Below are 24,885 nucleotides of genomic sequence, written 5' to 3' on the forward strand. Positions count from 1 at the left end.
CTGTGAGCCAGCGACTCTACCTCTGCGCTACTTTGCCACTGTCTTTAAATTCACTGCGCAGCTTTCGTTGCCCACGAAATAGCCTCATCGACCTATCAAAAATCCAAACGCAATTGAGTGATTGCTTTTCGGAGCTCAAATGTTCAGTCCACTGGGGCAAACCTGAGCATGTTACCTATGACTTTAATTTCCCATTTCAAATCCCTCGTTGACATCAAGCTGGGAAGGGTGCAGAGACCATTTCTGTGAAATCTTATTCAAGTTCCAGCAGAGTCCCAGGGAAGAAGGAATAAAAAGGATTAATTGCCTTGTGTTAAAAGGTGCTATGAAGTGGAAGAGTCTAGGACTGGAGGTCATAGCCTCAGAAATAAAGGGCGTTCTTTTAGGAAGGAGATGAGGAGAGATTTCTTTAGTCAGAGGGTGGAGAAACTGTGAAGGCCAAGTCAGTGGATATTTTTAAGGCAGAGATAGATAGATTCTTGGTTAGTTCGACTGTCAGAGGTTATGGGGAGAAGACAGGAGAATGGGGTTAGGAGGGTGAGATAGATCAGCCATGATTGAGTGGCAGAGTAGACTTGATGGGCTGAATGGCCTAATTCTACTCCTATCACTTGTGATCTTATGATCGTATGAACTCCACAAATGGGGGTCACAATTCATTAACGTATCGGCAAGGGCTAAAAACAGTGATGGTACATTTGCTGCAGTGCGATGCTCTATTATATGGGCTTTGTGTCCTCTACACAAACAGGACGCTGATTGGGAGCTCACCAGAGACGTAGACAAGGAGCAGGTTTACACATTTTGAGGACTTTACAGATTGTGCCCAGTGTTTGGCACCGTGGATATCAGGAGAGACACGGGATTGCCATGATGCAACACCTGTCCCTATACATAGAAACATAGAAAATAGGTGCAGGAGTAGGCCATTTGGCCCTTCGAGCCATCCAATATGATATAACCATATAACCATATAACAATTACAGCACGGAAACAGGCCATCTCGGCCCTACAAGTCCGTGCCGAACACTTATTTTCTCCTAGTCCCATCTACCTGCACTCAGACCATAACCCTCCATTCCTTTCCCATCCATACACTTATCCAATTTATTTTTAAATGATAAAATCGAACCTGCCTTCACCACTTCCGCTGGAAGCTCATTCCACACAGCTACCACTCTCTGAGTAAAGAAGTTCCCCCTCATGTTACCCCTAAACTTCTGACCCTTCATTCTGAATTCATGTCCTCTTGTTTGAATCTTCCCTACTCTCAATGGGAAAAGCTTATCCACGTCAATTCTGTCTATCCCTCTCATCATTTTAAAGATCATCCAAAATCAGGACCCCGCTCTGGCTTTCTCCCCATACCCCTTGTTAGCCCTAAGGGCTAAATCTAACTCTCTCTTGAAAACATCCAGTGAATTGCCCTCCATTGCCTTCTGAGGCAGAGAATTCCACAGATTCACAACTCTCTGGTTGAAAAAGTTTTTCCTCATCTTAGTCCTAATGGCCTCCCGCTTAATCTTAAACTGTGAACCCTGGTTCTGGACTCCCTCCAACATCGGGAACATTTTTCCTGCATCTAGCCTCCTCCCTTGCCTCCATCCAGGGACCCTGACAGTCCTTTCAGGTGGGGCAGAGATTCACTTCCACCTCCTCCAACCTCATGCACTGTATCCGTTATTCTCGGTGTGGGCTCCCATATATTGGTGAGACCAAGGAGAGACTGTTCGGTTTAGAATATTGTCAGGTGTACCGAGGTACAGTGAAAAGCTATTGTTGCGTGTAGTTGCACATGCAAGCTTTTGTTGCGTGTACCTGTACAAAGATGTACAGGTTTCATAATCATAATCATACATTATTAGCCAAGTATGTTTTGCAACATATGAGGAATTTGATTTGTCATACAGTCATACCAATAAAAAGCAACAAGACACACAAAATACATTTTAACATAAACATCCACCACAGTGACTCCTCCACATTCCTCACTGTGATGAAAGGCGAAAAAAAAAGATCAATCTCTTCCTTTCTTTGTTCTCCCGTGGTCGAGGGCATTGAGCCCTCCGTTGACGGGGTGATCTTGGCTCCCGTAGCTGGCAGTCGGGCCATCCACGTTGGGGCGATCAAGCTCCCGCATCATGGGGATCTCAGCTCCCACGCGCCGGGCGATCAGATCCCGGGTCGGGGCTAGTTGAATCTCTTGCATCTTTGGAGCTTCCCGACATCAGTCTCTACCCGAGATTGCGAGCTCCTTGATGTTGGAATCCGCAGGCCGCGGTTGGAGCGTCGATCCCAGGCAAGGGATCGGCTCCGATGGTAAGTCCACGTCCCCGCGGTGGGGCTCAAAGTCAGTCCCGAGCAAGGCCTCCAGCTCCGTGATGTTAGGCCGCAGAGCGACCGGAGATACGATCCGGGAAACAATCGCATCTCCGGCAAGGTAAGAGATTGAAAAAAAGTTTCCCCCGACCCCCCCCCCATCCCCCACGTAAAATAAACCAGAGAACATTAACACATACATTTTAAACACACAAAAAATAACAACAAATACAAAAAGACAGACAGACATACCATTGGCGAGGCTGCCATCGAGTGTGTAGGTAGTGTTAATGTGCAGGGATCGCTGGTTGGTGCAGACTCGGTGGGCCGAAGGGTCTGTTTCCGCGCTATATCTCTAAACTAAACTAAACTAAAACTGAAGTTGTGGAAACCATGCATGAAATTAGAGCTGAGGTCAATGATCAGATCACCAACGACCTTATTTAGTGGCAAAGCAGGCTTGTATGAGCCACGCAGGCTTTCATTTCTTTTTTTCTGATGGACAAAACAGGAACGAAGGTCTCTGATGAAATGGAGCACCAAAGTGATTAAATGTCAGAATGGTAAATTCAAGGTGAAAGGACAGCAACTCTACCACTGTGCCACCGTGCACCGTAATGGTGCAAGTAATGTCAGAAAAGTGTAATGAAAGACAAAACACTCCTCAAGCAGCATCTGTGGAGAGAGAAACAGAGTCAATGCTTCAGGTCGATGACCTTTCATTGTTATGTGTTGTGCTTGCGACATTCTGAGCTGGATTCTACTTAAAGATCATTAACCTGAAATGTTAACTCAGTTTCTATCTTCAAGGCTGCTGGTTGACCTGCTGAGTTTTTTCAGCATTATCTGGGATTTTTTAACAATTTGTTGCTTTTGGATGAATTGAAGGTGCAGTTTAGTTTAATTTAGTTTAGAGATGTCGTGTGGAAACAGGTTCTTTGGCCCATTGAGTCCACGCTGACCTGTGATCCCCCGTACACTAGTTCTATCCTACACACTAGGGGCAATTTACTGAAGATAATTAACCTACAAACCAACATGTCTTTGAAATGTGGGAGGAAACTGGAGCACCCGGAGAAAACCCACGCAGTCACAGAGAGTACGTACAAACTCTGTACAGATCGGACCCGTAGTCAGGATCGAGCGTCGGTCTCTGGCACTGTGTGGCAGCAAACCTATCGCTGCACCAGTGGCACAGGTACTCCATGGGTGTTAGAGGTAAGCAGAGTTTTGCTAACTGAAAGAGACGAGTGTTTGTTGAGCGCCACAGATGTTAGAGTTGATGCCTCTCAGTGCCAAAGGCCCAGGTTCGATCTTGACTGGTGCTGACTGTATGGAGTTTATGCAATCTACCAGTGACTGGGTGTTTCCTCCAGGTACTCCGGTTTCCTCCCACATCCCAAAGATGTGTGGGTTTGTGGTTAATTAGCTACCATAAATTGTCCTCAGTGTGTAAAGAATGGATGTAAAAGTGGGATTACATTAACTAGCATGTGAACAAATGATCGTTGGTTGGCATGGACTCGATGGGCAGAAGAGCCTGTATCCATGCTGTAATCACTGAACTAAACTAAACTTAATTAGACATCTGGCTCTATTTTACATTAATGCTTTTGTCTCTTTTGGCAGGCCTAGGTGATTATCCCAAGTATACGACAGTACTTGGATAAAGAAGCAATATTTCATAATAGTTATTTAAATTCTCTTTTCACCTGTTCACATTCCAGTGCTAATTTCCTGATCTGCTTTACTGTAATATTCTTGGCTTATCTCCAATGTTGAATATTTTATGTGTTTTAATGAGGTTGCACTATAATTTTTCTTTCCTGGAGCTCAAATATTTCCTATAGGGAACCCTTTTTTTTTAACCTTTTTCTATGGTTTGCAATGGAACTTATTATTTAAATTATGTGAAGCACTTTGGGGTCAATGCAAATTGACTTAAAATGTGCTATATAAATAAAGTTTACTTACTTACTTACTTACTTTCCAAGATAGGGCTCTTGAAGATAGCGGAGTCAGGGGATATGGGGAGAAGGCAGGAACGGGGTACTGATTGTGGATGATCAGCCATGATCACATTGAATGGTGGTGCTGGCTTGAAGGGCCGAATGGCCTACTCCAGCACCTAAAGTCTATTGTCTATGTCTATTTGGCAGCACTTTCACGCTCGTTTAAGCCTCCACAATGTCTTGTTTTTTGGTGGTATCACCAAAAATCAGCACAGACCCCCAATGGGTCTTTCAACCAACACAAACAATTGTTTTGGTACCTCTACATTGAACTGAGCGAATTCATAGACTCATAGAGTGATGCAGCATGAAAACAGGCCCTTCGGCCCAACTTGCCCACACCGACCACCATGTCACATCTACACTAGTCCCGCCTGGCCCATATTCCTCCAAACCTATCCTACCTGTCTAAATGTTTCTTAAATGTTGCAATAGTACCAGCCTCAACTACCTCCTCCGGCAGCTCGTTCAATACACTTACCACCCTTTGTGCAAAAAAGTTACCCCTCAGGTTCTCCTTAAATCTTTCCCCACCTCACCTTAAACCTATGTCCTCTGGTTCTCAATTCCCCTACTCTGGCCAAGGGACTCTGCGCGTTTACCCAATCCTTTCTCTCCGTTATACCAACACTCTTCTCATCATAACACCCTTCCCCCTTTCCACTCCATCAAAGCTCTTCTCTAGGTGAAAAGCAAAGTGACGGAGGAAATGGGCAGACAACGTTTTGCATGGGACCCTTCATCACTCTCAAAATGTCATCTGTCCATTTATCTCCTCCACAGCTGCTGCCTAATCCATTGAATTTCTCCAGCAGTTTGTATCGGTATTCAGGATCCCAGTACCTGCAATCTCTTGTGTCTCCATTTTACAGGCCTTCTATTCTGTTTCAAGGTCATATGGTCATAAGTGATAGGAGAGAATTGGGCTATTCGGCCCATCAAGTCTACTCCGCCATTCAATCATGACTGATCTATCTCTCCCACCTAATGCCATTCTCCTGCCTTCTCCCCATAACCCCTGACACCTGTACTAATCAAGAATCTATCTATCTCTGCCTTAAAAATATTCACTGACTTGGCCTCCACAGCCTTTTGTGGCAAAGAAATCCACAGATTCACCCCTCACTGACTAAAGAAATCTCTCCTCATCTCCTTCCTAAAAGAACGTCACAGGACTTTGCATTTTGATGGAGGTAAGGATCGATCCCGGGCTTACTTGGGCTGTGAAGCAGAAGCACTACCTGTTGTACCATTGTGCCTCAGTGGGTTTGATTTAAACAATGCACTTCTTCCTATGATTGTAACAACATTTAAGTCAGAACTAATATGTTGGAAGGAACTGCAGATGCTGGTTCAAACCGAAAGACATGAAGTGATGGAGTAACACAGCGGGACAGGCAGCATCTCTGGAGAGAAGGAATAGGTGATGCACGAAACGTCGCCCTTTCCTTCTCTCCAGAGATGCTGCCTGTCCCACTGAGTTTCTCCAGCACTTTGTGTCTATTGTAAGTCAGAACTAATGTCATGCAGCTGACATGTTGACCCCTATGCAATTCTGAGTAGGTTTTCACGGGATTTTACAAGGGATGAAAGGGAAGATATGCAATAGAGCCATACCGACATCCGGCACAGAAAAAGGCCCTTCAGCCCAACGTGGCTGTGCCAATCATTAGCCACCATTTACACCTTTCTTACATTAATCCCATTTTTTAAACTTTCCCCACATTCTCATCAACTCCCCATCCACTTCCCAGATTCCATCACTCACTCCAGGGACGATTTACAGTGGCAAGTTACCTCACCAAATGTAGGGAGCGGTCAAAGAATCCGAAGCAATAATGGAGTCAATGGGAGAACATACAAGGTCCACACAATTTGCGCCTGCAGTCAGGATTGAACCCAGGTCTCGGGCACCGTGAGACTGCAGCTGGACTGGTTGTGACCGTTGCGCCACCCATTGTGCAACTGCACTATCCTGAGTTTATTCATTCGAATCAGCCACGTTGCAGGGTGTGACCTTGAGTGACTTTAGAGATAGATTTATACAAGACGTTAGAACAGGAGCAGCTGAAGCTGAAACCCATCGATGAATAATGTATTAAGGAAGGGCATGCCCAGAATCAGTAGTACCCAAGGGAACTGAGGGAATAGGGAACATGTGCAAGAAAGAACTGCCGATGCTGGTATAAATTGAAGGTAGACACAAAATGCTGTAGTAACTCAGCGGGTGAGGCAACATCTCAGGAGAGAAGGAATGGGTGACGTTTCGGGGTCGAGACCCTTCTTCACGAAGGTAGAAACAAAATGTTGAATAGGGAACATGATGTATATAGGAGCATTGGACTGATGTATTGACTAATTTTCTTCTGTAAGGCTGAGATTAGTCACTAGACAACAGTGGGGGAGGAAGGTGAGACAGAAGCAAGGGATGTTTCAGCCACTGAGTTTGTTACCCTATGTATACAGGATAGAGGTTGTATGGGTGAAAGAGTAGGAACGTGAGTTAAGAAGTTTGAAATTTTGATTCAAATCTGCAAGTTGCGGGTTACTGATCATTGTCATAATCTCAAATTGCTTAGTTTCCTTTTGGTTTAGAGATACAACATGGATACAGTCTGCGTGGACCAGCGATCACCTATACACTAGTTTAGGCTTTACTTTGAACTTTGGAGATACAGCGTGGAAACAGGCCCTTTGACCCACTGAGTCCGCGCTGGCCGGCGATCACCCTTACACCAGTTCTATCCTAATTTACAGGGATAATTTACAGAGGCCAATTAACCTACAAACCGCCATGTTTCTTGAATGTGGGAGGAAACCGGGGCACCCAGAAAACCCACGGGATCACGGGGAGAACGTACAAACTCCGTACAGACAGCACCTGTAGTCAGGATTGAACCTGGGTCTCTGGCGCTGCGCCACCGTGCCACTCCTATTAGGGGTACCTTCGGGGTAGCAGTGTGTCACAGCTGGTGGAGATGCTGCCTCACAGCGCCAGAGACCCGAGTTCGATCCCAACGTCAGGTGCTGTCGCTGGAGAGTGCAAGTTCTCCCTGTGACCATGTGGCTTTCCACTGGATGCTCCCGTTTCCTCCAACATCTCAAAGATGTGTTGGTTTGAAGGTTAATAGGCTGTTGTAAAATTGCCCATAGTGTGCAGGGAGTGGATGAGAAAGTGAGATGATGTAGAACTCATATGAATGGGTGATTAATGGTCAGAGTGGACTCGGTGAGCCATGCTGGATGAAACTAAAACAATGCTAAAATAGCTTGAGAATCTCCAAGAAACATTCAAGGATTCTTTTCATTCTGTTAGATTAAAGGGCCTGTCCCACTATGGCGAGTTTATCTGTGAGTTTAGGAGAGTTTGTGCTCGCCATAAGCCCGCAGCACGTGGTCGTAGGTTGTCACTGGTTAGTCTCCTTCATGGTCGAGAGGTGTTCCCGCATAGTGGTTACTACTCGCGGCCTCAGTTTGGTCGAGGACCATTTTTCAGCAGGCTGAGAAAATTGGTCGGCATGGAGAAAATCGATACTTTTTTACTTGTAGTCTAAGTAGGTCTTAGTAGGTCGGCATGTTACCGTAGGTGATCGAAGGTAATCAAAGGTAATCGAAGGTAAGCTAAGGTAATCGAAGATAGTCAAGTCCAATTTTCCCGAGAGCATCGGCGATTAAATCAAAGTTGGTCGCAGCTAGTCTTCAACATAGTTAAAGGAGGTGTTCTACATGTTCGTAGGAGGCTCTCTACATAGTCGAAGGAGGTCATAGGAGGTGTTCTACTTAGTCAAAGGATGCCAAATTTTCGGCGCTACAACAGGACCATGTCACTCTCCTAAACTCGCAAATAAACTCGCCATAGTGGGACAGGCCCTTAAGCATCCACATGATCCATGTTTGTGTATAAACATGTTTGGAGCCTGATCCAGTTTCAGTGAATCAGTTCCAGATTAGTTTATTGTCACGTGTACCGAGGTACAGTGAAAAGCTTTTGTTGCGTGCTAACCAGTCAGCAGAACGGCAATACGTGATTACAATCGATCCATTTGCAGTGTACAGATACATGATAAGGGAATAACGTTTAGTGCAAGGTAAAGCCAGCAAAGTCCGATCAAGGATAGTCCGATGGTAACGAAAACTCAAGTTCAATTCTGATATCTCCACCAGTGTAGATTTTGTCTGTTTTCCTTGTGATCGTGTGGATTTCCCCGAGAGCTCTGATTTGGTGGACTCGGTGGTCCGAAGGGCCTGTTTCCATCCTGTGTCTAAACTAAACTAACCCAAACTAAAAATCACGTATCAGCTGGTGGTGTTGAAGTGACACATATGCAAATCATGCCACCAGAGCAGATGTCCTTCCCTTCAGGCAATTCCTGAACCAGATTGTTCCTTTTTACGACAATCTGGCAGTTTTGTGCTTTTAATTCAACATCAATTTAATTATCTGAATTTAAAGTCACCAGATGCCTTTGTGAGATTCAAACTCATGTCTCCGGGTCAGTGGTCCAGATCACTGACTGTTAATCGAGTAACTTAACTACAGAGCTATCATCTTCCTTAATGACTTCTGCAGGCTGCCAAATATGGTGGAACTGTGCAGCATTCATTCTGATCCTTAAAGAATGTGAGGTTCCGACAAACTGCCTCGGGTAGGATTGGGTCTGTCTCAAATGGTTTCTTCAGAGTTCCAGCATAAAGAACACTGCAGGATGACATGTGTTTGTGTAGCATAAGAAATTATGGGCAGCACTGTGGTGCAGTGGTAGAGTCACTGCCTCAGAGCACCAGAGATCCGGGTTCAATCCTGACCACGGGTGCTGCCGGTTTGGACTTTGCACGTTCTCCCTGTGACCACATGGGTTTCCCCCGGATTCTCCGGTTTCCTCCCACACTCTAGAGACGTGCAGGTTTGTATGTTAACTAGTGTATGGGTGATTGCTGGTCAGTGTGGACTCGGTGGGCATGGGCCTGTTTAAACACTGCATCTCTAAACTCTAAAGTCTAAAACTCTAAATTGCCTTCCTCGACTTGTTTATCCCTTTTCATGCAGTCGCTGTTGAAATCAGCTGCTGATCTTGGCACCAGCTGCCAAAATAGTGTGCAACCACTCCCTGTTAGGAATATCTGTGGACAGAATTTATATGATGCTCCCTTAAGGGCCTGTCCCACTTGGCTTTATTTACGCGTCACGCAAGTGGCGCACGAAGATTTTGTGAATCCCAAAATCCTGGGGCGTCGCATGCGACCCCGTCACTGCCTATGTCACTACGCATCATGCGCGTATCACGCGCACGTCGTGCGTCGTGAAGCGTAAATTATGTAGCGTAAATGACGCCCAAGTGGGACAGGCCCTTTAATAAGCAGCTAGGTGTTAGTTTTAAGCATTGTCATTGTAGGTAAACTGGCAATGCCACTTAAGATCTCCTGTTGGCCACCTCAAAAACTCTCAAAGATAGATGAGGAAGATTAGTTTAGTTTTAGTTCAGAGATACAGCGAGGAAAAGGCCCTTCGGCCTACCGAGCCCGCACCGACCAGCGATCCGCGCACATTAACACACACTAAGGACAATTTACACTTATCCCTAAAGACCAATTAGCCTACAAGCCAGTAAGTCTTTGGCGTGTGCGAGGAAACCAGAGATCCTAGAGAAAACCCACGCAGGTGGCGGGGAGAATGTACAAACTCTGTACAGACAGCACCCGTAGTAAGGTTTGAACCTGGGTCTCGGGGCTTTGGCAACAACTCCACCGCTGTGCCACCCTATGAGATCTTCCATAAGAAGTATATCCAAAGGAAAGGGAAAGCAACTGCAAACACTGGAAATTTAGAAGAATTTTGAGATAAATTCTTAATCTAATGGAGCTAATGCCTTCCAGTTTTTGTTGTTACTTTGGTTTAGAGATACAGCATGGAAACAGGCCCTTCGGCCCACCGAGTCCACGTCGGCCATCGATCACCCGTTCACACTAGTTCTATGTTATCCCACTTTCTCATCCACTCCCTACCTAGAGGGGATAAATTACAGGGGCCAATTAACCTACAAACCCACACGTCGTATCCGTCTACAATTCTCTGCAATTTCTTGTGGTCTTAGATGGCGCTGTTTTGAACTCAAGCACACCAAGGCCTCTACTTCCTTAGAAAGCTTAGGAAGTTCGGCATGTCCCCTACAACTCTCAACAATTCTACAGATGCGCTGGAGAAAGCATTTTATCAGGATGCATCACAGCTTGGTTTGGGAACAGCTCCATCCAAGACTGCAAGAAATTGCAGTGAATTGTGGACGCAGCCCAGACCAGCACACAAACCAACTACCCTTCCATTGACTCCATTTATACCTCACGCTGTCTCGGCAAAGCCAGCAGCATAATCAAGGACGAGCCACGACCCAGCCATTCCATCTTCTCCCCTCTCCCATCAGGCAAAGGGTATCTTAGTGTGAAAACGCACACCTCCAGATTTAAGAACAGTTTCTTCCCAGCTGTTATCAGGCAACTGAATCATCCTACTACAACCAGAGAGGAGTCCTGAACTACTATCTACCACATTGGTGACCCTCGGACTATCCTTGATCAGTATTTGCTGGCTTTACCTTGCACTGAATGTTATTCTCTTATCATGTATCTATACACACCGTAAATGGTTTGATTGTAATCGTGTATTGCCTTTCCGCTGATTGGACAGCACGCAACAACATTATTTCCATGTACCTCGGCTCACGTAACAATAAACTAAATTAAGTCTGAGGTGCTCAGCACTTTTAACTGGATGAATACTTCATCTGTGTTAACCTGCATGGTCGCTGACCATAGGCTGGGTATTCTCGGACTGAATGGTTCTTTTGTGGACCTGTCAGTCAATGTCCTCTTGTCCTCTGCCTGTGCTGTTCATTTTTCAGATTTGTTTTCAAGCAACATTGTACATTTTCCTCACGGATTCTCAGACCACATGCTGTTGAACTTTTAGCCTTTGCTACTGCTTTGAACGAATTAGAGCAATTCATGTGGAGCGGTCAATGAAATGCCCTGGGAATATTCAATTCCTGCTTCCCCTACCTCCGCAGCCCAGAGTTTACAGTGCATCGGGTCACTGAATAAATGCTGAACACATATTGTTGACAATCTCTCCTGTCCTGTTTCCATGGGGAAATTTAATACCAGAGTTAAGTGAATGTGTGCGCCTTTGTTAACATAATGCATTATACAGCACAGAAACGTGCCCTTCAAGTATAGTGAGCAGTTTTTGGGGCCCACATCTGAGCAAGGACGTGTTGGCATTGGAGAGGGTTCAGAGGAGGTTTACGCGAATAATCCCAGGAGTGTTTGGGTTAACATTTGATGAACGTTTGAAGGCACTAGGCCTCTACTCGCTGGAGTGTAGAAGGATGAGGGGAACCCTCATTGAAACTTACCGAATAGTGAAAGGCCTGGATAGAGTGGACGTGGAGAGGATGTTTCCACTAGTGGGGGGGTCAAGCGCGGGCAGGTGGGATTACTGTGGAGCATGTTGGTCGGCATGGGCAAGTTGGACCGAATGGCCTCTTTCCACAGGGCTGTATGATGCTATGACCTAATCAACTAATTATATATTTCCAACCTTCAGCACAATACTGATAAATATATATACATTGCCATTTAGTATAAATTATAAATTTCATGGATGGCAGAAAAAGCACTTACACCAATTCAACAGTTTGCAATTTATGTTAAGTGAATTTAATTATCAAGTCACGGATTAATTAAAAAAGGAAAGCAAATCTATTTATTTATAAACACCAGCAATTTCCTATCTGGTCAGATCTTAACCTTCTTCACAGGTTCTCTCTAACAGAGATGTCCGTGACTGACTGATTGACTGAATGACCAATTTGGCCCGTCATTGGCTGTTTTTAAGATGAAGATTGATATATTCTTGATTAGTAATGGTGTTATGAGGAGAATGAGGTTGAGAGGGAAAGTAGATCAACCTTGATTGAATGGTGGTGTGGATGATGGACCGAATGGCCTACTTCTGCTCCTATCATTTATGGATTTATGGACTTATTGAAATAACGAGCCTGTGATTACCTTCACTGTGTTCACCACTCTCTGCAGTTTCAGCTGGCACAGTGGCTCAGCGGTGCCCCTGTCCCACTTAGGAAACCTGAACGGAAACCTCGGTAGACTTTGCGCCCCACCCAAGGTTTCCGTGCGGTTCCTGGAGGTTGGAGGTGGTTGCCCGAGGTTGCAGGTAGTGGAAGCAGGTAGGGAGACTGACAAAAACCTCCGGGAACCTCCGGGAACCGCACGGCAACCTTGGGTGGGGCACAAAGTCTCCAGAGGTTTCCGTTCAGGTTTCCAAAGGGGCAGAATCCAGAGACCCATATTCGATCCTGACTACGGGAGCTGTCAGTGCGGAGTTTGTACGTTCTGTGTGGGCCGAAGGGCCTATCTCCATGTTGTATTTCAAAACTAAAGAATATTAAACTGTGTTCCCGAGACACCATGTAAAAGGTAAGGTTAACAACGGAACTTGTAGATGATCGACCTCCGGCTGTGGTCGATTACAGAGGGTGCGTTATTCATCGGTATTCATATTGTACCCCAGATAGAGCAGGAACAATGTTTGTCTCATTAGCTCATCCCACTCATTTCCAGAAAAGTACAGTAACAACACCATAGGATACTGGAATCGCCTGTTTTCTTGAATCTGGTTTCAAAGGGAGACAGTGAAGGTTTAATTAATAAATCTTCTGACAGGGTAACGGATCAAGAATAAAACTTTTTAAAAAACCTCCTATGGGACAGCAAGGAAATGCTGGCAGTCACGTTTGATTAAGGGATAATTATGATGACATCAGCAAAGGCATCGAGGTCCAGATTAGTTGAGGAGCAGAATTGGAAGGCATGTTGTGAAGTCAAGAGAGATGAACTGCTGATGTGAAAAAAAAGGTTCCTTTTTTAAATGTTGTGTCATTAATCACAGATGAGTGTACAGATGAAGTAAAATAATCTATTGAGACTTTTTGCTCTGCATGTTCACAGATGAACAGTTTTAGAGGCTGGGCAGGCTAGGGCCTTATTCCTTGGAGTGCAGGAGGCTGAGGTGCATCTTATGGTGCATAAAATTATGAGGGGAATAGATAACCAGAGTCTTTTACCAAGCGTAGCGTGATCAAGAACCAGAGGACATAGGTTTAAGGTGAGAGGCTGTGGATGCCAAGTCAAAGGATAGTTTTAAGGCAGAGATAGATAGAGTCTTGATTAGTACGGGTGTCAGAGGTTATGGGGAGAAGGCAGGAGAATGGGGTTAAGAGGGAGAGATAGATCAGCCGCGATTGAATGGTGGAGTAGACTTGATGGGCCGAATGGCCTAATTCTGCTCCTATCACATGAATTTATGAGAGGGGAAAGATTTAATAGGAACATGAGAGGCAACTGTTTCACTCAGAGGGCGGTGGGTATATGGAATTAATTGCCAGAGGTAGTAGTTCAGACAGGTTCTATAACAGAATATAAAAGACACTTGGACAGGTACATGGATAGGAAAGGTTAAGCGCGATATGGACCAAATGCAGGTAAATGGAACTAACTTAGATGGGGCATCTCGGACAGCATGAACGAGTTGCGCTGAAGGGCTTGTTTCCGTGCTGTATGACTGACTTTGTGGGCAGCACAGTGGTGCCGCAGGTAGTGCTTCAGCTCCAATTTATAAAATCATGAGAGGCATTGACAGGGAAACAGTCAGAACCCTTTTCCCAGGGTGGAAATGTCAAAGAGCAGAGAACATACCTTTAAGGTGAGGCGAGCAAAATTAGAAGTGGATATACATTGCTAGTCTTTTTACACAGAGAATGGTGGGTTCATGAAACACACTTCCAGGGATGGTGGTGGAGGCAGATATGATAATGACATTTAAGAGGCGTTTAGATAGGCATCTGGATATGCAAGGAATGGAGGGATATGGTCTGACCAGTTTATCCTGGCATCATATTCAGCATGCGTGGGCCGAAGGGGTTGTCCCTATGATTTATGTTCTATGTTTTATGTTCCAGTGACCTGAGTTCAATCCTGACCTTAGGTACTGTCAGTGTAGAGTTTCCACTGTGATTGTGTGGATATTTTCCAGGGATATTTTCTGGCAGTTTAGTTTAGTTACGTTTAGAGATACAGCGCAGAAACAAGCCCTTCAGCACACCAGGTCCATGCTGACCAGCGATCCCCGTACACTAACACTAGCCTACACACATTGAGGACAGTTTATAATTTTTACCAAAGCATATTGGCCTACAATCCTGTATGTCTTTGGGGTGTGGGAGGAAACCGGAGCACCGGGAGAAAACTTACATAGTCATAGAAAGAACGTACAAACTCCATATAGACAGCATCCGTAGTCACGATCGAAACCAGGTCTCTGGCGCTGTGAGGCAGCAACTCTACCGCTGCGCCACCGTGCCGCCCATAGTTCACCTGGTTACTGTGTGGATGGATGATAGAGGAGTCACAGTGAAGTTGCAGAACACATGAGAGAGAAGAGGGTATTGAGAAATGGATGTTGGAATGATATTGGTGTGACTGCTCAGAGAGCCAGCATAGACCGAAAAGGGTTAAATGACCTCCTTTGTCATAAAAGACTATAGGTGTTCACATGAAGTCTTGCATCTCCTTGCTTAGTTTGTATTTGGAGAAATTGAAGCAGTAAGTATTCAAACCACGAATAACCATATAACCATATAACAATTACAGCACGGAAACAAGCCATCTCGGCCCTACAAGTCCGTGCCGAACAACTTTTTTCCCTTAGTCCCACCTGCCTGCACTCATACCATAACCCTCCATTCCCTTCTCATCCATATGCCTATCCAATTTATTTTTAAATGATACCAACGAACCTGCCGCCACCACTTCCACTGGAAGCTCATTCCACACCGCTACCACTCTCTGAGTAAAGAAGTTCCCCCTCATGTTACACCTAAACTTCTGTCCCTTAATTCTGAAGTAATGTCCTCTTGTTTGAATCTTCCCTATTCTCAAAGGGAGAAGCTTGATCACATCAACTCTGTCTATCCCTCTCATCATTTTAAAGACCTCTATCAAGTCCCCCCTTAACCTTCTGCGCTCCAGAGAATAAAGACCTAACTTATTCAACCTATCTCTGTAACTTAGTTGTTGAAACCCAGGCAACATTCTAGTAAATCTCCTCTGTACTCTCTCTATTTTGTTGACATCCTTCCTATAATTGGGCGACCAAAATTGTACACCAGATTTGGTCTCACCAATGCCTTGTACAATTTTAACATTACATCCCAGCTTCTATACTCAATGCTCTGATTTATATAGGCTAGCATACCAAAAGCTTTCTTTACCACCCTACCTATATGAGATTCCACCTTCAAGGAACTATGCACGGTTATTCCCAGATCCCTCTGTTCAACTCTATTCTTCAATTCCCTACCATTTATCATGTACGTCCTATTTTGATTTGTCCTGCCAAGGTGTAACACCTCACATTTATCAGCATTAAACTCCATCTGCCTATCAGTTTCATTTCACAAAGTGGTAGTACAGCAGGTGTTCCACAAAAGAATACACACTTATAGGGCCTGTCCCACTTGGGCAACCTAATCCGCGAGTTCTGGCGAGTTTGCCCTCGACTCATACTCGCAGCATGGTCGACACGAGGTCGTAGGAGGTCTTCGTAACTCTCCTTCATGCTCGAGAGTGGTGTCCGTGTATTCGAGGTCTCAGTTAGGCCGCAGCGTTTTTTTCAAATATGTTAAAAAATACCCGTGAGTAAAAAAAGGTCGCCATGGAAAAACTCGATACTTTTTTTACTCGTAGGTTTAGTCGTAGTAGGTGGTAGCAGGTCGGCAAGTTAGTTGTAGGTAATCGAGGGTAGTCGAAGGTAGTCGTAGATAGTCTTCATCATAGTCGAAGGGAGGTCGAAGGAGATTGAAGGAGGTCGTCTTCACTCTCCACTATTCGGTGTCCAGTTTTCCCGAAGTTAGTCGTAGCTAGTCATAGCTAGTTGAAGCTGGTCTTCAACATAGTCGACGGAGGTCTTCAACATGTCATTTTTTCAAACTTTTCTAAACTCGCCAATTAGGTTGCCCAAGTGTGACAGCCCATAAAGAATTGTAAAGCAGATTGACTCATGAAGGTATCTTGAATAAATTTGAGAAACAATAGAAACAAAGTACTGGTGGAACTCAACAGGTCAAGCAGTTCATTGCCTGGTGAGGGGATGAACTGACAATGTTTCAGATCAGGACTCTTCTCCAGACAGATGAAGGGCCCTGACCTGAAACTTCACCTGTCTAATCCCTCATCAATGCTGTCCGGGGAGATAGATTAGCCCTGATTGAATGACAGAGTAGACTTGATGGGCAGAATAGCCTAATTCTTCTCCTATCACTTATGATCTTATCGCATCGCATGAGGATATCTGCCAACACTGTGAACCTAACCTCCAAACCCATCTTCACACAATGAGGCACGTTTCCCCGATTGATGTGTTGCAGGCTCTGAAGGGTTTGGCCCTGAGGTTCAAAGGTCCTTCAGGATTTTCATTGTCTTTCCCTATTCTCCCACAGGATTACCGGCTGAACATTTTTCTGCGGCAGCAGTGGAATGACCCACGCCTGGCGTACAGCCAGTACCCTGACGATTCTCTCGACTTGGACCCATCCATGCTGGACTCCATTTGGAAACCAGATTTATTCTTTGCAAATGAGAAAGGTGCCAACTTCCATGAGGTGACGACGGACAACAAATTGCTGCGAATCTTTAAGGACGGGGTTGTCCTCTATTCATTAAGGTAGGTACATCTGATCACTGAATGGTCCAAGTGAATAGGAAAGCCATATGATGTTCTTGCATCTGCCATCTCCACCGCATTTCTGAGGGCCGCTGATTGAGGTCCATAAGGGCCAATCCCAGTTATTGGCCCTTATAGACTTCAGCTAATGGCCCTGTCCCACTGTACGAGGTAATTCAAGTGCTCTCCCGAGTTTATTAAAAAAATCAAACTCGTGGTAAGTACGTCGAATGAACGTAGTGGGTACGTCGGAGCTCGGGGATGTCTCTTAGCAGCTCGTAACGCTAACGGCAGGAACTCGGGAAACGGGGTAAGCTCGGGAAGACTCGTGAAGATTTTTCAACATGTTGAAAAATATCCACGAGAGCCCCAAGTACCTGCGAGCGGCCATTACCGTAAATCTCCAAGTTCGAATCAGGGCAAACTCGGGAGAACTCTTTGAATGACCTCGTACAGTGTGGCAGGGCTTTTAAGCTGTCAGCTGAAGCAGTGGTGCAGCCGGTAGAGTTGCTGCCTCACAGCAACAGAAACCCAGGTTTGATGCTGACCTTGGGCACTGTGTGTGTAGAGTTTGAACATTCTCGCTGTGACAGGGTTTCCTTTGGGTGCTCTTGTTTCCTCCCACGTCCCAAAGACAAGCGTGTTTGTAGATTGTGTAGGAAAGAACTGCAGATGCTGGTTTAAACCGAAGATAGACACAATATGCTGGAGTAACTCAGTCTGAAGAAGGGTCTTGACCCGAAACGTCGCCAATTGCTTCTCTCCATAACGTCACCAGTTCCTTCTCACCTGCTGAGTTTTTCCAGCATTTTTTGTCTACCTTCGATTTTTCCAGCATCTGCAGTTCTATCTAAACCAAGGTTTAGATGGATATGGGCCAAGCATGAACAAATAGGACTAACTTAAAGTACTTCATTCATTCGTGATTCCCATTTTATAGTCAGGAGCCACTGGTCAGGTCTGCCACAGACAGCACTCCCATCTACATGCAGTCTAGCCATGCCTTAGTCTTGTTGATGCACACGTTTATAGTGTTGGTGTATTATTCTAAATAATGGGTGATGTGAAAATGCATTATTAAAGCAATCACAAAGTGCTGGAGTAACTCAGCGGGTCAGGCAGCATCTCTGGAGAACATGGATAGGTGATGTTTCGGGTCAGGCGTTTCAAAGCAGTCTGGTTCAAAACGTTTCAAAGGGTCCCGACCCGTAACACCACCTGCCCTTGTTCTCCATAGATACTGTCCAACCTGCTGAGTTACTCCAGCACTTTGTGTTCTTTTGTAAACCAGCATTTGCAGTTTATTGTTGCTCCTTGTTAAAGCATCACTTGTTTTACATCAGGGGATTGGAAACTCCATTTACAAATAAGTCAATCGATTCTATGTTCCTAACTAGTAATACTTATCCAGATAGAGGTCATTCAGTGGCAGAGACCAATTTGTCGAAGGCAGTAGCAAGATGGTGCTTTTGAATGACTCAATTATGCTTTCATTGTCACATATGCCAAATGCACAGTGAAATTATTTTCTTACGTACAGTCCTGTAGAGTATTTTCATACTTAAGCACATCGCCTATTAGCAAATTTTACAGAAATAGTCTACTGATCCTACGTGCAAGAGGTGCCATGTTTTGACGCCTTTTTCAGAGTCTAGTCCACTCTCTAGATATTACATAGATACATAGACAACAGATGCAGGAGTAGGCCATTCGGCCATTCGAGCCAGCACCGCCATTCAATGAGATCATGGCTGATCATCCATAATCAGCATCCCGTTCCTGCCTTCTCCCCATACCCCTTGATTCCCCTAGCCCTAAGAGCTTTATCTAACGATCTTTTGAATGCATCCAGTGAAGGCCTCTACTGCCTTCTGAGACAGAGAATTCCACAAATTCACAACTCTCTGTGTGAAAAAGTTTTTCCTCATCTCAGTTCTAAATGGCCTACCCCTTATTCTTAAATCGTGGCCCCTGGCTCTGAACTCCCCCAACATCAAAAACATGTTTCCTGCCTCTAGCGTGTCCAATCCCTTAATAATTTAATATGTTTCTATAAGATTCCCTCTCATTCTTCTAAATTCCAGTGAATACATGCCCAGTCGCTCCATTCTTTCATCATATGACAGTCCCGCCATCCCAGGAATTAACCTTGTGAACCTACGCTGCACTCTCTCAATAGCAAAATTGTCTGTCCTCAAATTCGGAGACCAAAACTGCACACAATACTCCAGGTGTGGTCTCACCAGGGCCCTGTACAACTGCAGAAGGACCTATACTCAACTCCTCTCTTTATGAAGGCCAACATGCCATTCGCTTTCTTCACTGCCTGTTGTACCTGTATGCTTACTTTCAGTGAATGATGTACAAGGACACCCAGGTCTCATTGTACTTCCCCTTTTCCTAATCTCACACCATTCAGATAATAATCTGCCTTCCCTTTCTTGCCTCCAAATTGGATAACCTCACATTTATCCACATATAACCTTACATGTATCCATATTATGAGTGGTGTGCGTTCCAGGTGAGCCCCAGGCTGCTGCGGCCCTCAAGCCGTCACCTTCTATTGACGTGCGGGTTAACCTGCGAGCCTTGGGTTCCTCCCGCGGCAGACGTCGAGGGCGCGGAAGGCCAAATCCAGTTCCCTCTCCTCTCCCCCGGCCTCGCTCCTCGCCCATCGCATCCGTCGTCATCACCAGCTCCCTCCTCCAGGTCTCTGGTCTTCAGGGGACAGATCAGGTCCGGCTCTCCCCTGTGGGCTCCCCCTGCAGGCCGCGGCCCGCCAGTTTCTACAAGCGGGAGCCGCACTTGCAATGACTTAGTAAGGAAAGGCATAAAGCATTGAGACAGTGGTTAGACCACGACAACACGGCGTTCGGAGCTGTGCATACTTTTGACCAGTGCCTTGGTTTTGATATCCACGCGATCTAGCACCAGAGGTTCGGACTGAATAAGTATTAGCTTCTTGCTCTGCACATCTCAATGACATGGAACACAAACTATCTGACAACCATCTGACGACCTTGAAAGCTTAACCAAGCTTCAAATGTGACTGACGGGTTACAGAATTCAGCTTTCCACTCAGAAATCACAAGATCAACCATCTGAGATGTAATGCTTGCTTTTTTTTTCCCTTCGAATTTTTAAAACGAGCGAAAGACACAAAAAGCTGGAGTAACTCAGCGAGACAGGCAGCATCTCTGGAGAGAAGGAATGTGCGACGTTACAGGTCGAGACCCTTCTTCAGGAGTTCAGATTCTCTGAGCTATGGGATGAAGATTGTCAAAAGCCCATGAACAGAGTGCCGAGACCTCTTCCCCACAGATCATTCCTTCTCATTTCGAAAAGGCAATTCCTTTATGGTCACATTACATTGTTCGAACAAATTGGTAAATTCCACTAATTGTTAAAAGTGAGGAGGATCCCTGGATGCTTTTGATAAATTAACAAAGTAGGGATATAAGGAATGTAAAACTAAAGTGAGTGACTCATGGAGTCCCAGAGAGAAACATCATGGACACAGGCTCTTCGGCCTTTCAAGTCATTCATTCATCATCGTTGAAAACATTAGCAATGCAGTGGTGCTGGTTTCCGATGGGAACGGTGACAGACGCACCACACGTCTCTGTCCTCCAGTTCCGCGGACTTCTGCCACTGGAAGTATAGGATTTTGGTGTGTGTGCTTTATCATCATTCCGTACAATGCCATGTACGACAGTGATCGTAACTTCTACTGAAGTGTGGATGGCCGTTGGCTCGCTAGAAGCTCATCCGCCCTTTGACAGGTCTTGTTTTTGGTCCTGCTGGGGGTCCACAGCTCCCTCCTCACCTGGCAAAGCAGGTGGGGGAGACGGTTTAGTCGCCGACTATCCGACCATGGAGCAGGTAGCACGGGATTACATGGTACCCGTGGCGGGGGGGAACTCCCCCCTGACATCAAGTCTCTGCAAACCATTAACCAACATCTTAACTATAGTCCCACATTAATTCCATTGTTTAATTCCCCCCAACTTTCTCTTCAGCCCCTTTGGAATCTACAATGTGCTTAAACACTCGGGGCAATTTGTAGCGGCTAATTAACCGGACAACCGGTTAATGTCTTTGGGATGTGGGAGGAAACTGGTGCATCCAAAATAAACCCATGCAAGCTCCACACTGACAGCCCCCGAGGTAGGGATTGACCCCGTGACTCGGGAGCTGTTAGATGGTGGCTCGACCAGCTGTTCTACTCTGCCATCCTGCAGCTCTCTCTAATAGCTGCCTGCCAGAGCAAAGCTGAGGGACAAAGTAGTCTATTCCTGTTTCCATGTTGCCCTCTCTACCCCATCTCCTGAACAATTATGGTCATTTTGGTGCTCTCCAAGTTCATAAGATCATAAGGCCATGAGACATGGGAGCAGAATTGGGCCGTTCCTTCATTGAATCTGCTTCACCATTCGATCATGGCTGATCTATTCTTCCCTTCCAACCCCATACTCCTGCCTGCCTTCTCCCCATAACCTTGGATAACCCTTATTAATCAAGAAGCTATCAATCTCTGCTTTAAAAATACCCAATGACTTGGCCTCCAACGCCATTTGTGGCCATGAATTCCATAGATTCACCACCCTCTGATTAAATAAATTTCTCCTCCGCCATTTGAAAGATGTGTCCTTTTATTCTAAGGCTGTGCCCTCTGGTCCTGAACTCTCCCTCTGCTGGAAACATTAGGGCAATAGAGAAAGGCAGTGGAAGCCAATTCACTGGATGTGTTCAAGAGAGAGTTAGTGATAGCTCTTCGGGCTAACGGAATCAAGGGATATTGGGAGAAAGCAGGAACAGGGTACTGATTCTGGATGATTAGCCATGATCATATTGAATGGCAGTGCTGGCTTGAAGAGCCAAATGGCCTACTCCTGCACCGATTTTCCATGTTTCTATGTTTCTTTTATGTACTTTGTACTTATTTCTGGGATAATTCTTGTAAAACCTCCTCTGGACACTTTCAAGAGCCAGCACATCCTTCTTCAGATATGGTGCCGAAAATTGCTCACAATATTCCAAATGCGGCCTTATCAGTGCCTTATAGAGCCTCAGCATTACATCCCTGTTTTTGTATACAAGCCCTCTTGGAAATAAATGTTTGCATTGAGTTTGCTTTTTTTACTACCGATTCGACTTGCACTCCCAAGTCCCTTTCCACCTCCGATTTCTGGATTTTTTTTCCCATTTGGAAAATAGTCTACGCCTTTATTCCTACTACCAAAATGCAAGACTTTGCTGCTCTATATTGCATCTGCCACTTCTCCTCCCACTCTCCTAACCTATCCAAGTCCTTCTGCAGAGTCCCTGCTTTCCCTACACTACCTGCCCTTCACCTATTTTCGTATCACCCCCAAACTTGACCACAAACCCTTCAATCCCCTCGTCCAAATCATTAATAGTCAGTGGTAATCATAATATGCAGTGGTCGAGCTTACAGCACCAAAGGCCCGGGTTTGATCCTAACTACGGGTGCTGTCTGTATGGATTTTGTACGTTTTCCCAGTGACCGCGTGGGTTTTCTCCAGGTGCTCCGGTTTCCTCCCGCACTCCAAACACGTGCAGGGTTGTAGGTTAATTGGCTTCTGGAAATTGTCTGGTGTGTAGGATGGAACTAGTTTACGGGTGATCGCTGGTCGGCCCGAGTTAGTGGGCGGAAGGTCTTGTTTCTACACTGTATCTCTAAACTACACTAAACTAAACTAAACACCAGTGGCAAGTTACAGTGGGCATTTAACTTAACGGTGCGCCTGTATTTTGGAAACGTGAGAGGAGGCTAGAGCAGCCGGAAGAAACCCACGTGGTCACAGGGATGACATGCAATCTCCAGACAGAGAGCACTGGAAGACAGGATTGATCCAAGGATGCCGGAGCTGTAAAGCAGCAGTTCTACCCGCTGCACCACTGTGGCGTGTATCCACTCTTCTGTTCTTCAACCAGCAGAATGGGCGGCATCTTGGAACAATGTAAAAATCTAAAAATGCACCATGTAAAAAGAATCAGTGATGCTTTTTCAACAGTGCTGTGTTCTTATCTATTTTCAGGGCAAATGGTCCAAGTCAAGGATTAATTTAATATTCAGTACATTTACAAATGGGATTACCACAAAATATAAGCATTTAAATCAATTTCAGTTCACTATTACCAAAATGCACTTTGTTTCTTTTGCTGCTGTATGGTCTTTAATTTCTTTGTAAATTAAATGTATTTTAATATTTTTTTAAGCTTTTAAATGTTACCTGTTAATGCACTTGCAACCTAGAGTGCAAGTTTTTGAGCATCCTTGGCTGTTTATAGATGAGTGCAATTGATGGAAATACTTCACTCTAGACATGTGGCCTTGTAAGGAACTCCAGTTCAATTATTCAAGTTGTCCTGTGTGATTCAGTCTGTACTGAATGCATGTTAATCATTCTCCCATCAGTAATAGAGTAGTGGTCACTAAAGTACTTCATTTACTCCAGTCCCGAGTCCATCTCTCATGGGTATCAGGCAGACCCGGTGGGGTGGCACGGTGGCACAGTGGTAGAGCAGCTGCCTTTCAGCACGGGTTTCAATCCAGACTATGGTTGCCATCTGTATGGAGTTTGTACGTTATCTCTGTGACCATGTGGGGTTTCCCCGGGTGCTGCATTTTCGTCCCGCACCCCAAAGACATACAGATTTGTAGGTTAATTGGCTTGAGTAAAAGTTGTAAATTGTCCCGAGTGTGTTGGAGAGTGTTATGGGCCTGTCCCACTTTCACGACCTAATTCACAACCTCTGCCGAGTTTGCCCTTGACTCATACTCGCAGCATGGTCGTCACAAGGTCGTAGGAGGTCATAGGTAGGTCGTAGCAGGCCATGATGCTAGTCGTAGGTACTTGTGACATCAAGTAGGTCGGGGCGTTTTTTCTAGCCTGATGAAAAATGTCCAGGAGTAAAAAAGGTCGTGAATTAGGTCGTGAAAGTGGGACAGGCCCTTCAGTGTACGGGGATTGCTGGTCAGCGCGGACTCGGTGAGTTGAAGGGCCTGTTTCCGCGCTGCATCTCGAAACTAAACTAAACAAGAGTTCTACAGGAAAAGGCAGTTGCACGCTAAATTCACTTAAATTCCATGGAAAAGAATATGCAAAGGTTAGAACAAATAGCGTTTGATACTCCTGCTGGAGACCAAGAGGGAATATCTCCCGAACAGGGTATACGTCACCCATTCCTTCCCTCCAGAGATGCTGCCTGTCCTGCTGAGTTACTCCAGCGTTTTGTGTCTATCTTCAGTTTAAAACAGAATCTGAAGTTCCTTCCTACACGTACATTTCCTAGGCTTTGCTTTCTTCCATCAAACTGGGTTGTTGGCCTAAGTTGGTTCTTGTCTTGTAAAATGACTGAACAAGCATAATAATGCTGTCCAATCTTCCTGATCTAATCTTTCAGATTGACCTTGATTCTTTCCTGTCCTATGGATCTGAAAAACTTCCCGATGGATGTCCAAACCTGCATATGCAATTGGAGAGCTGTAAGTACCCTCTTCCATTCTCAGCAGTTGCTTGAGTGCTCATAATACTTGATCGAGCATGTTCACCCTCACAGTAAATGCAGCAAACCTCTTTGTTCAATTCATTTGTCAGCTCAAATGTAATTGAGTCAAAAGACGTCTTTGAAGCTTTTTAATATGTGGTATGTCACAATGGCTCAAGAAGGCTAGACACGGCTGAAAAGTTGAGCACTGGGGCGGCAGTGGCGCGGTGGTGGAGATGTTGCCTT

At 45.3% G+C, this 24,885-nt stretch overlaps 1 protein-coding gene across 1 annotated transcript in view; it reads left to right on the forward strand.

Annotated features, from left to right (window-relative positions):
- LOC116971342 (glycine receptor subunit alpha-3-like) overlaps nucleotides 1-24,885 on the forward strand; it is a 144,517-nt gene that overhangs the window by 36,182 nt on the left and 83,450 nt on the right. Inside the window, 3 exon segments of the mRNA XM_033018450.1 lie at nucleotides 16,901-17,124; nucleotides 24,556-24,617; nucleotides 24,620-24,637. Coding sequence (XP_032874341.1) covers nucleotides 16,901-17,124; nucleotides 24,556-24,617; nucleotides 24,620-24,637 — 304 coding nt within the window.

Source organism: Amblyraja radiata, chromosome 3 (genome assembly GCF_010909765.2).
Source record: "Amblyraja radiata isolate CabotCenter1 chromosome 3, sAmbRad1.1.pri, whole genome shotgun sequence".
Taxonomy (NCBI): Eukaryota; Metazoa; Chordata; class Chondrichthyes; order Rajiformes; family Rajidae; genus Amblyraja; species Amblyraja radiata.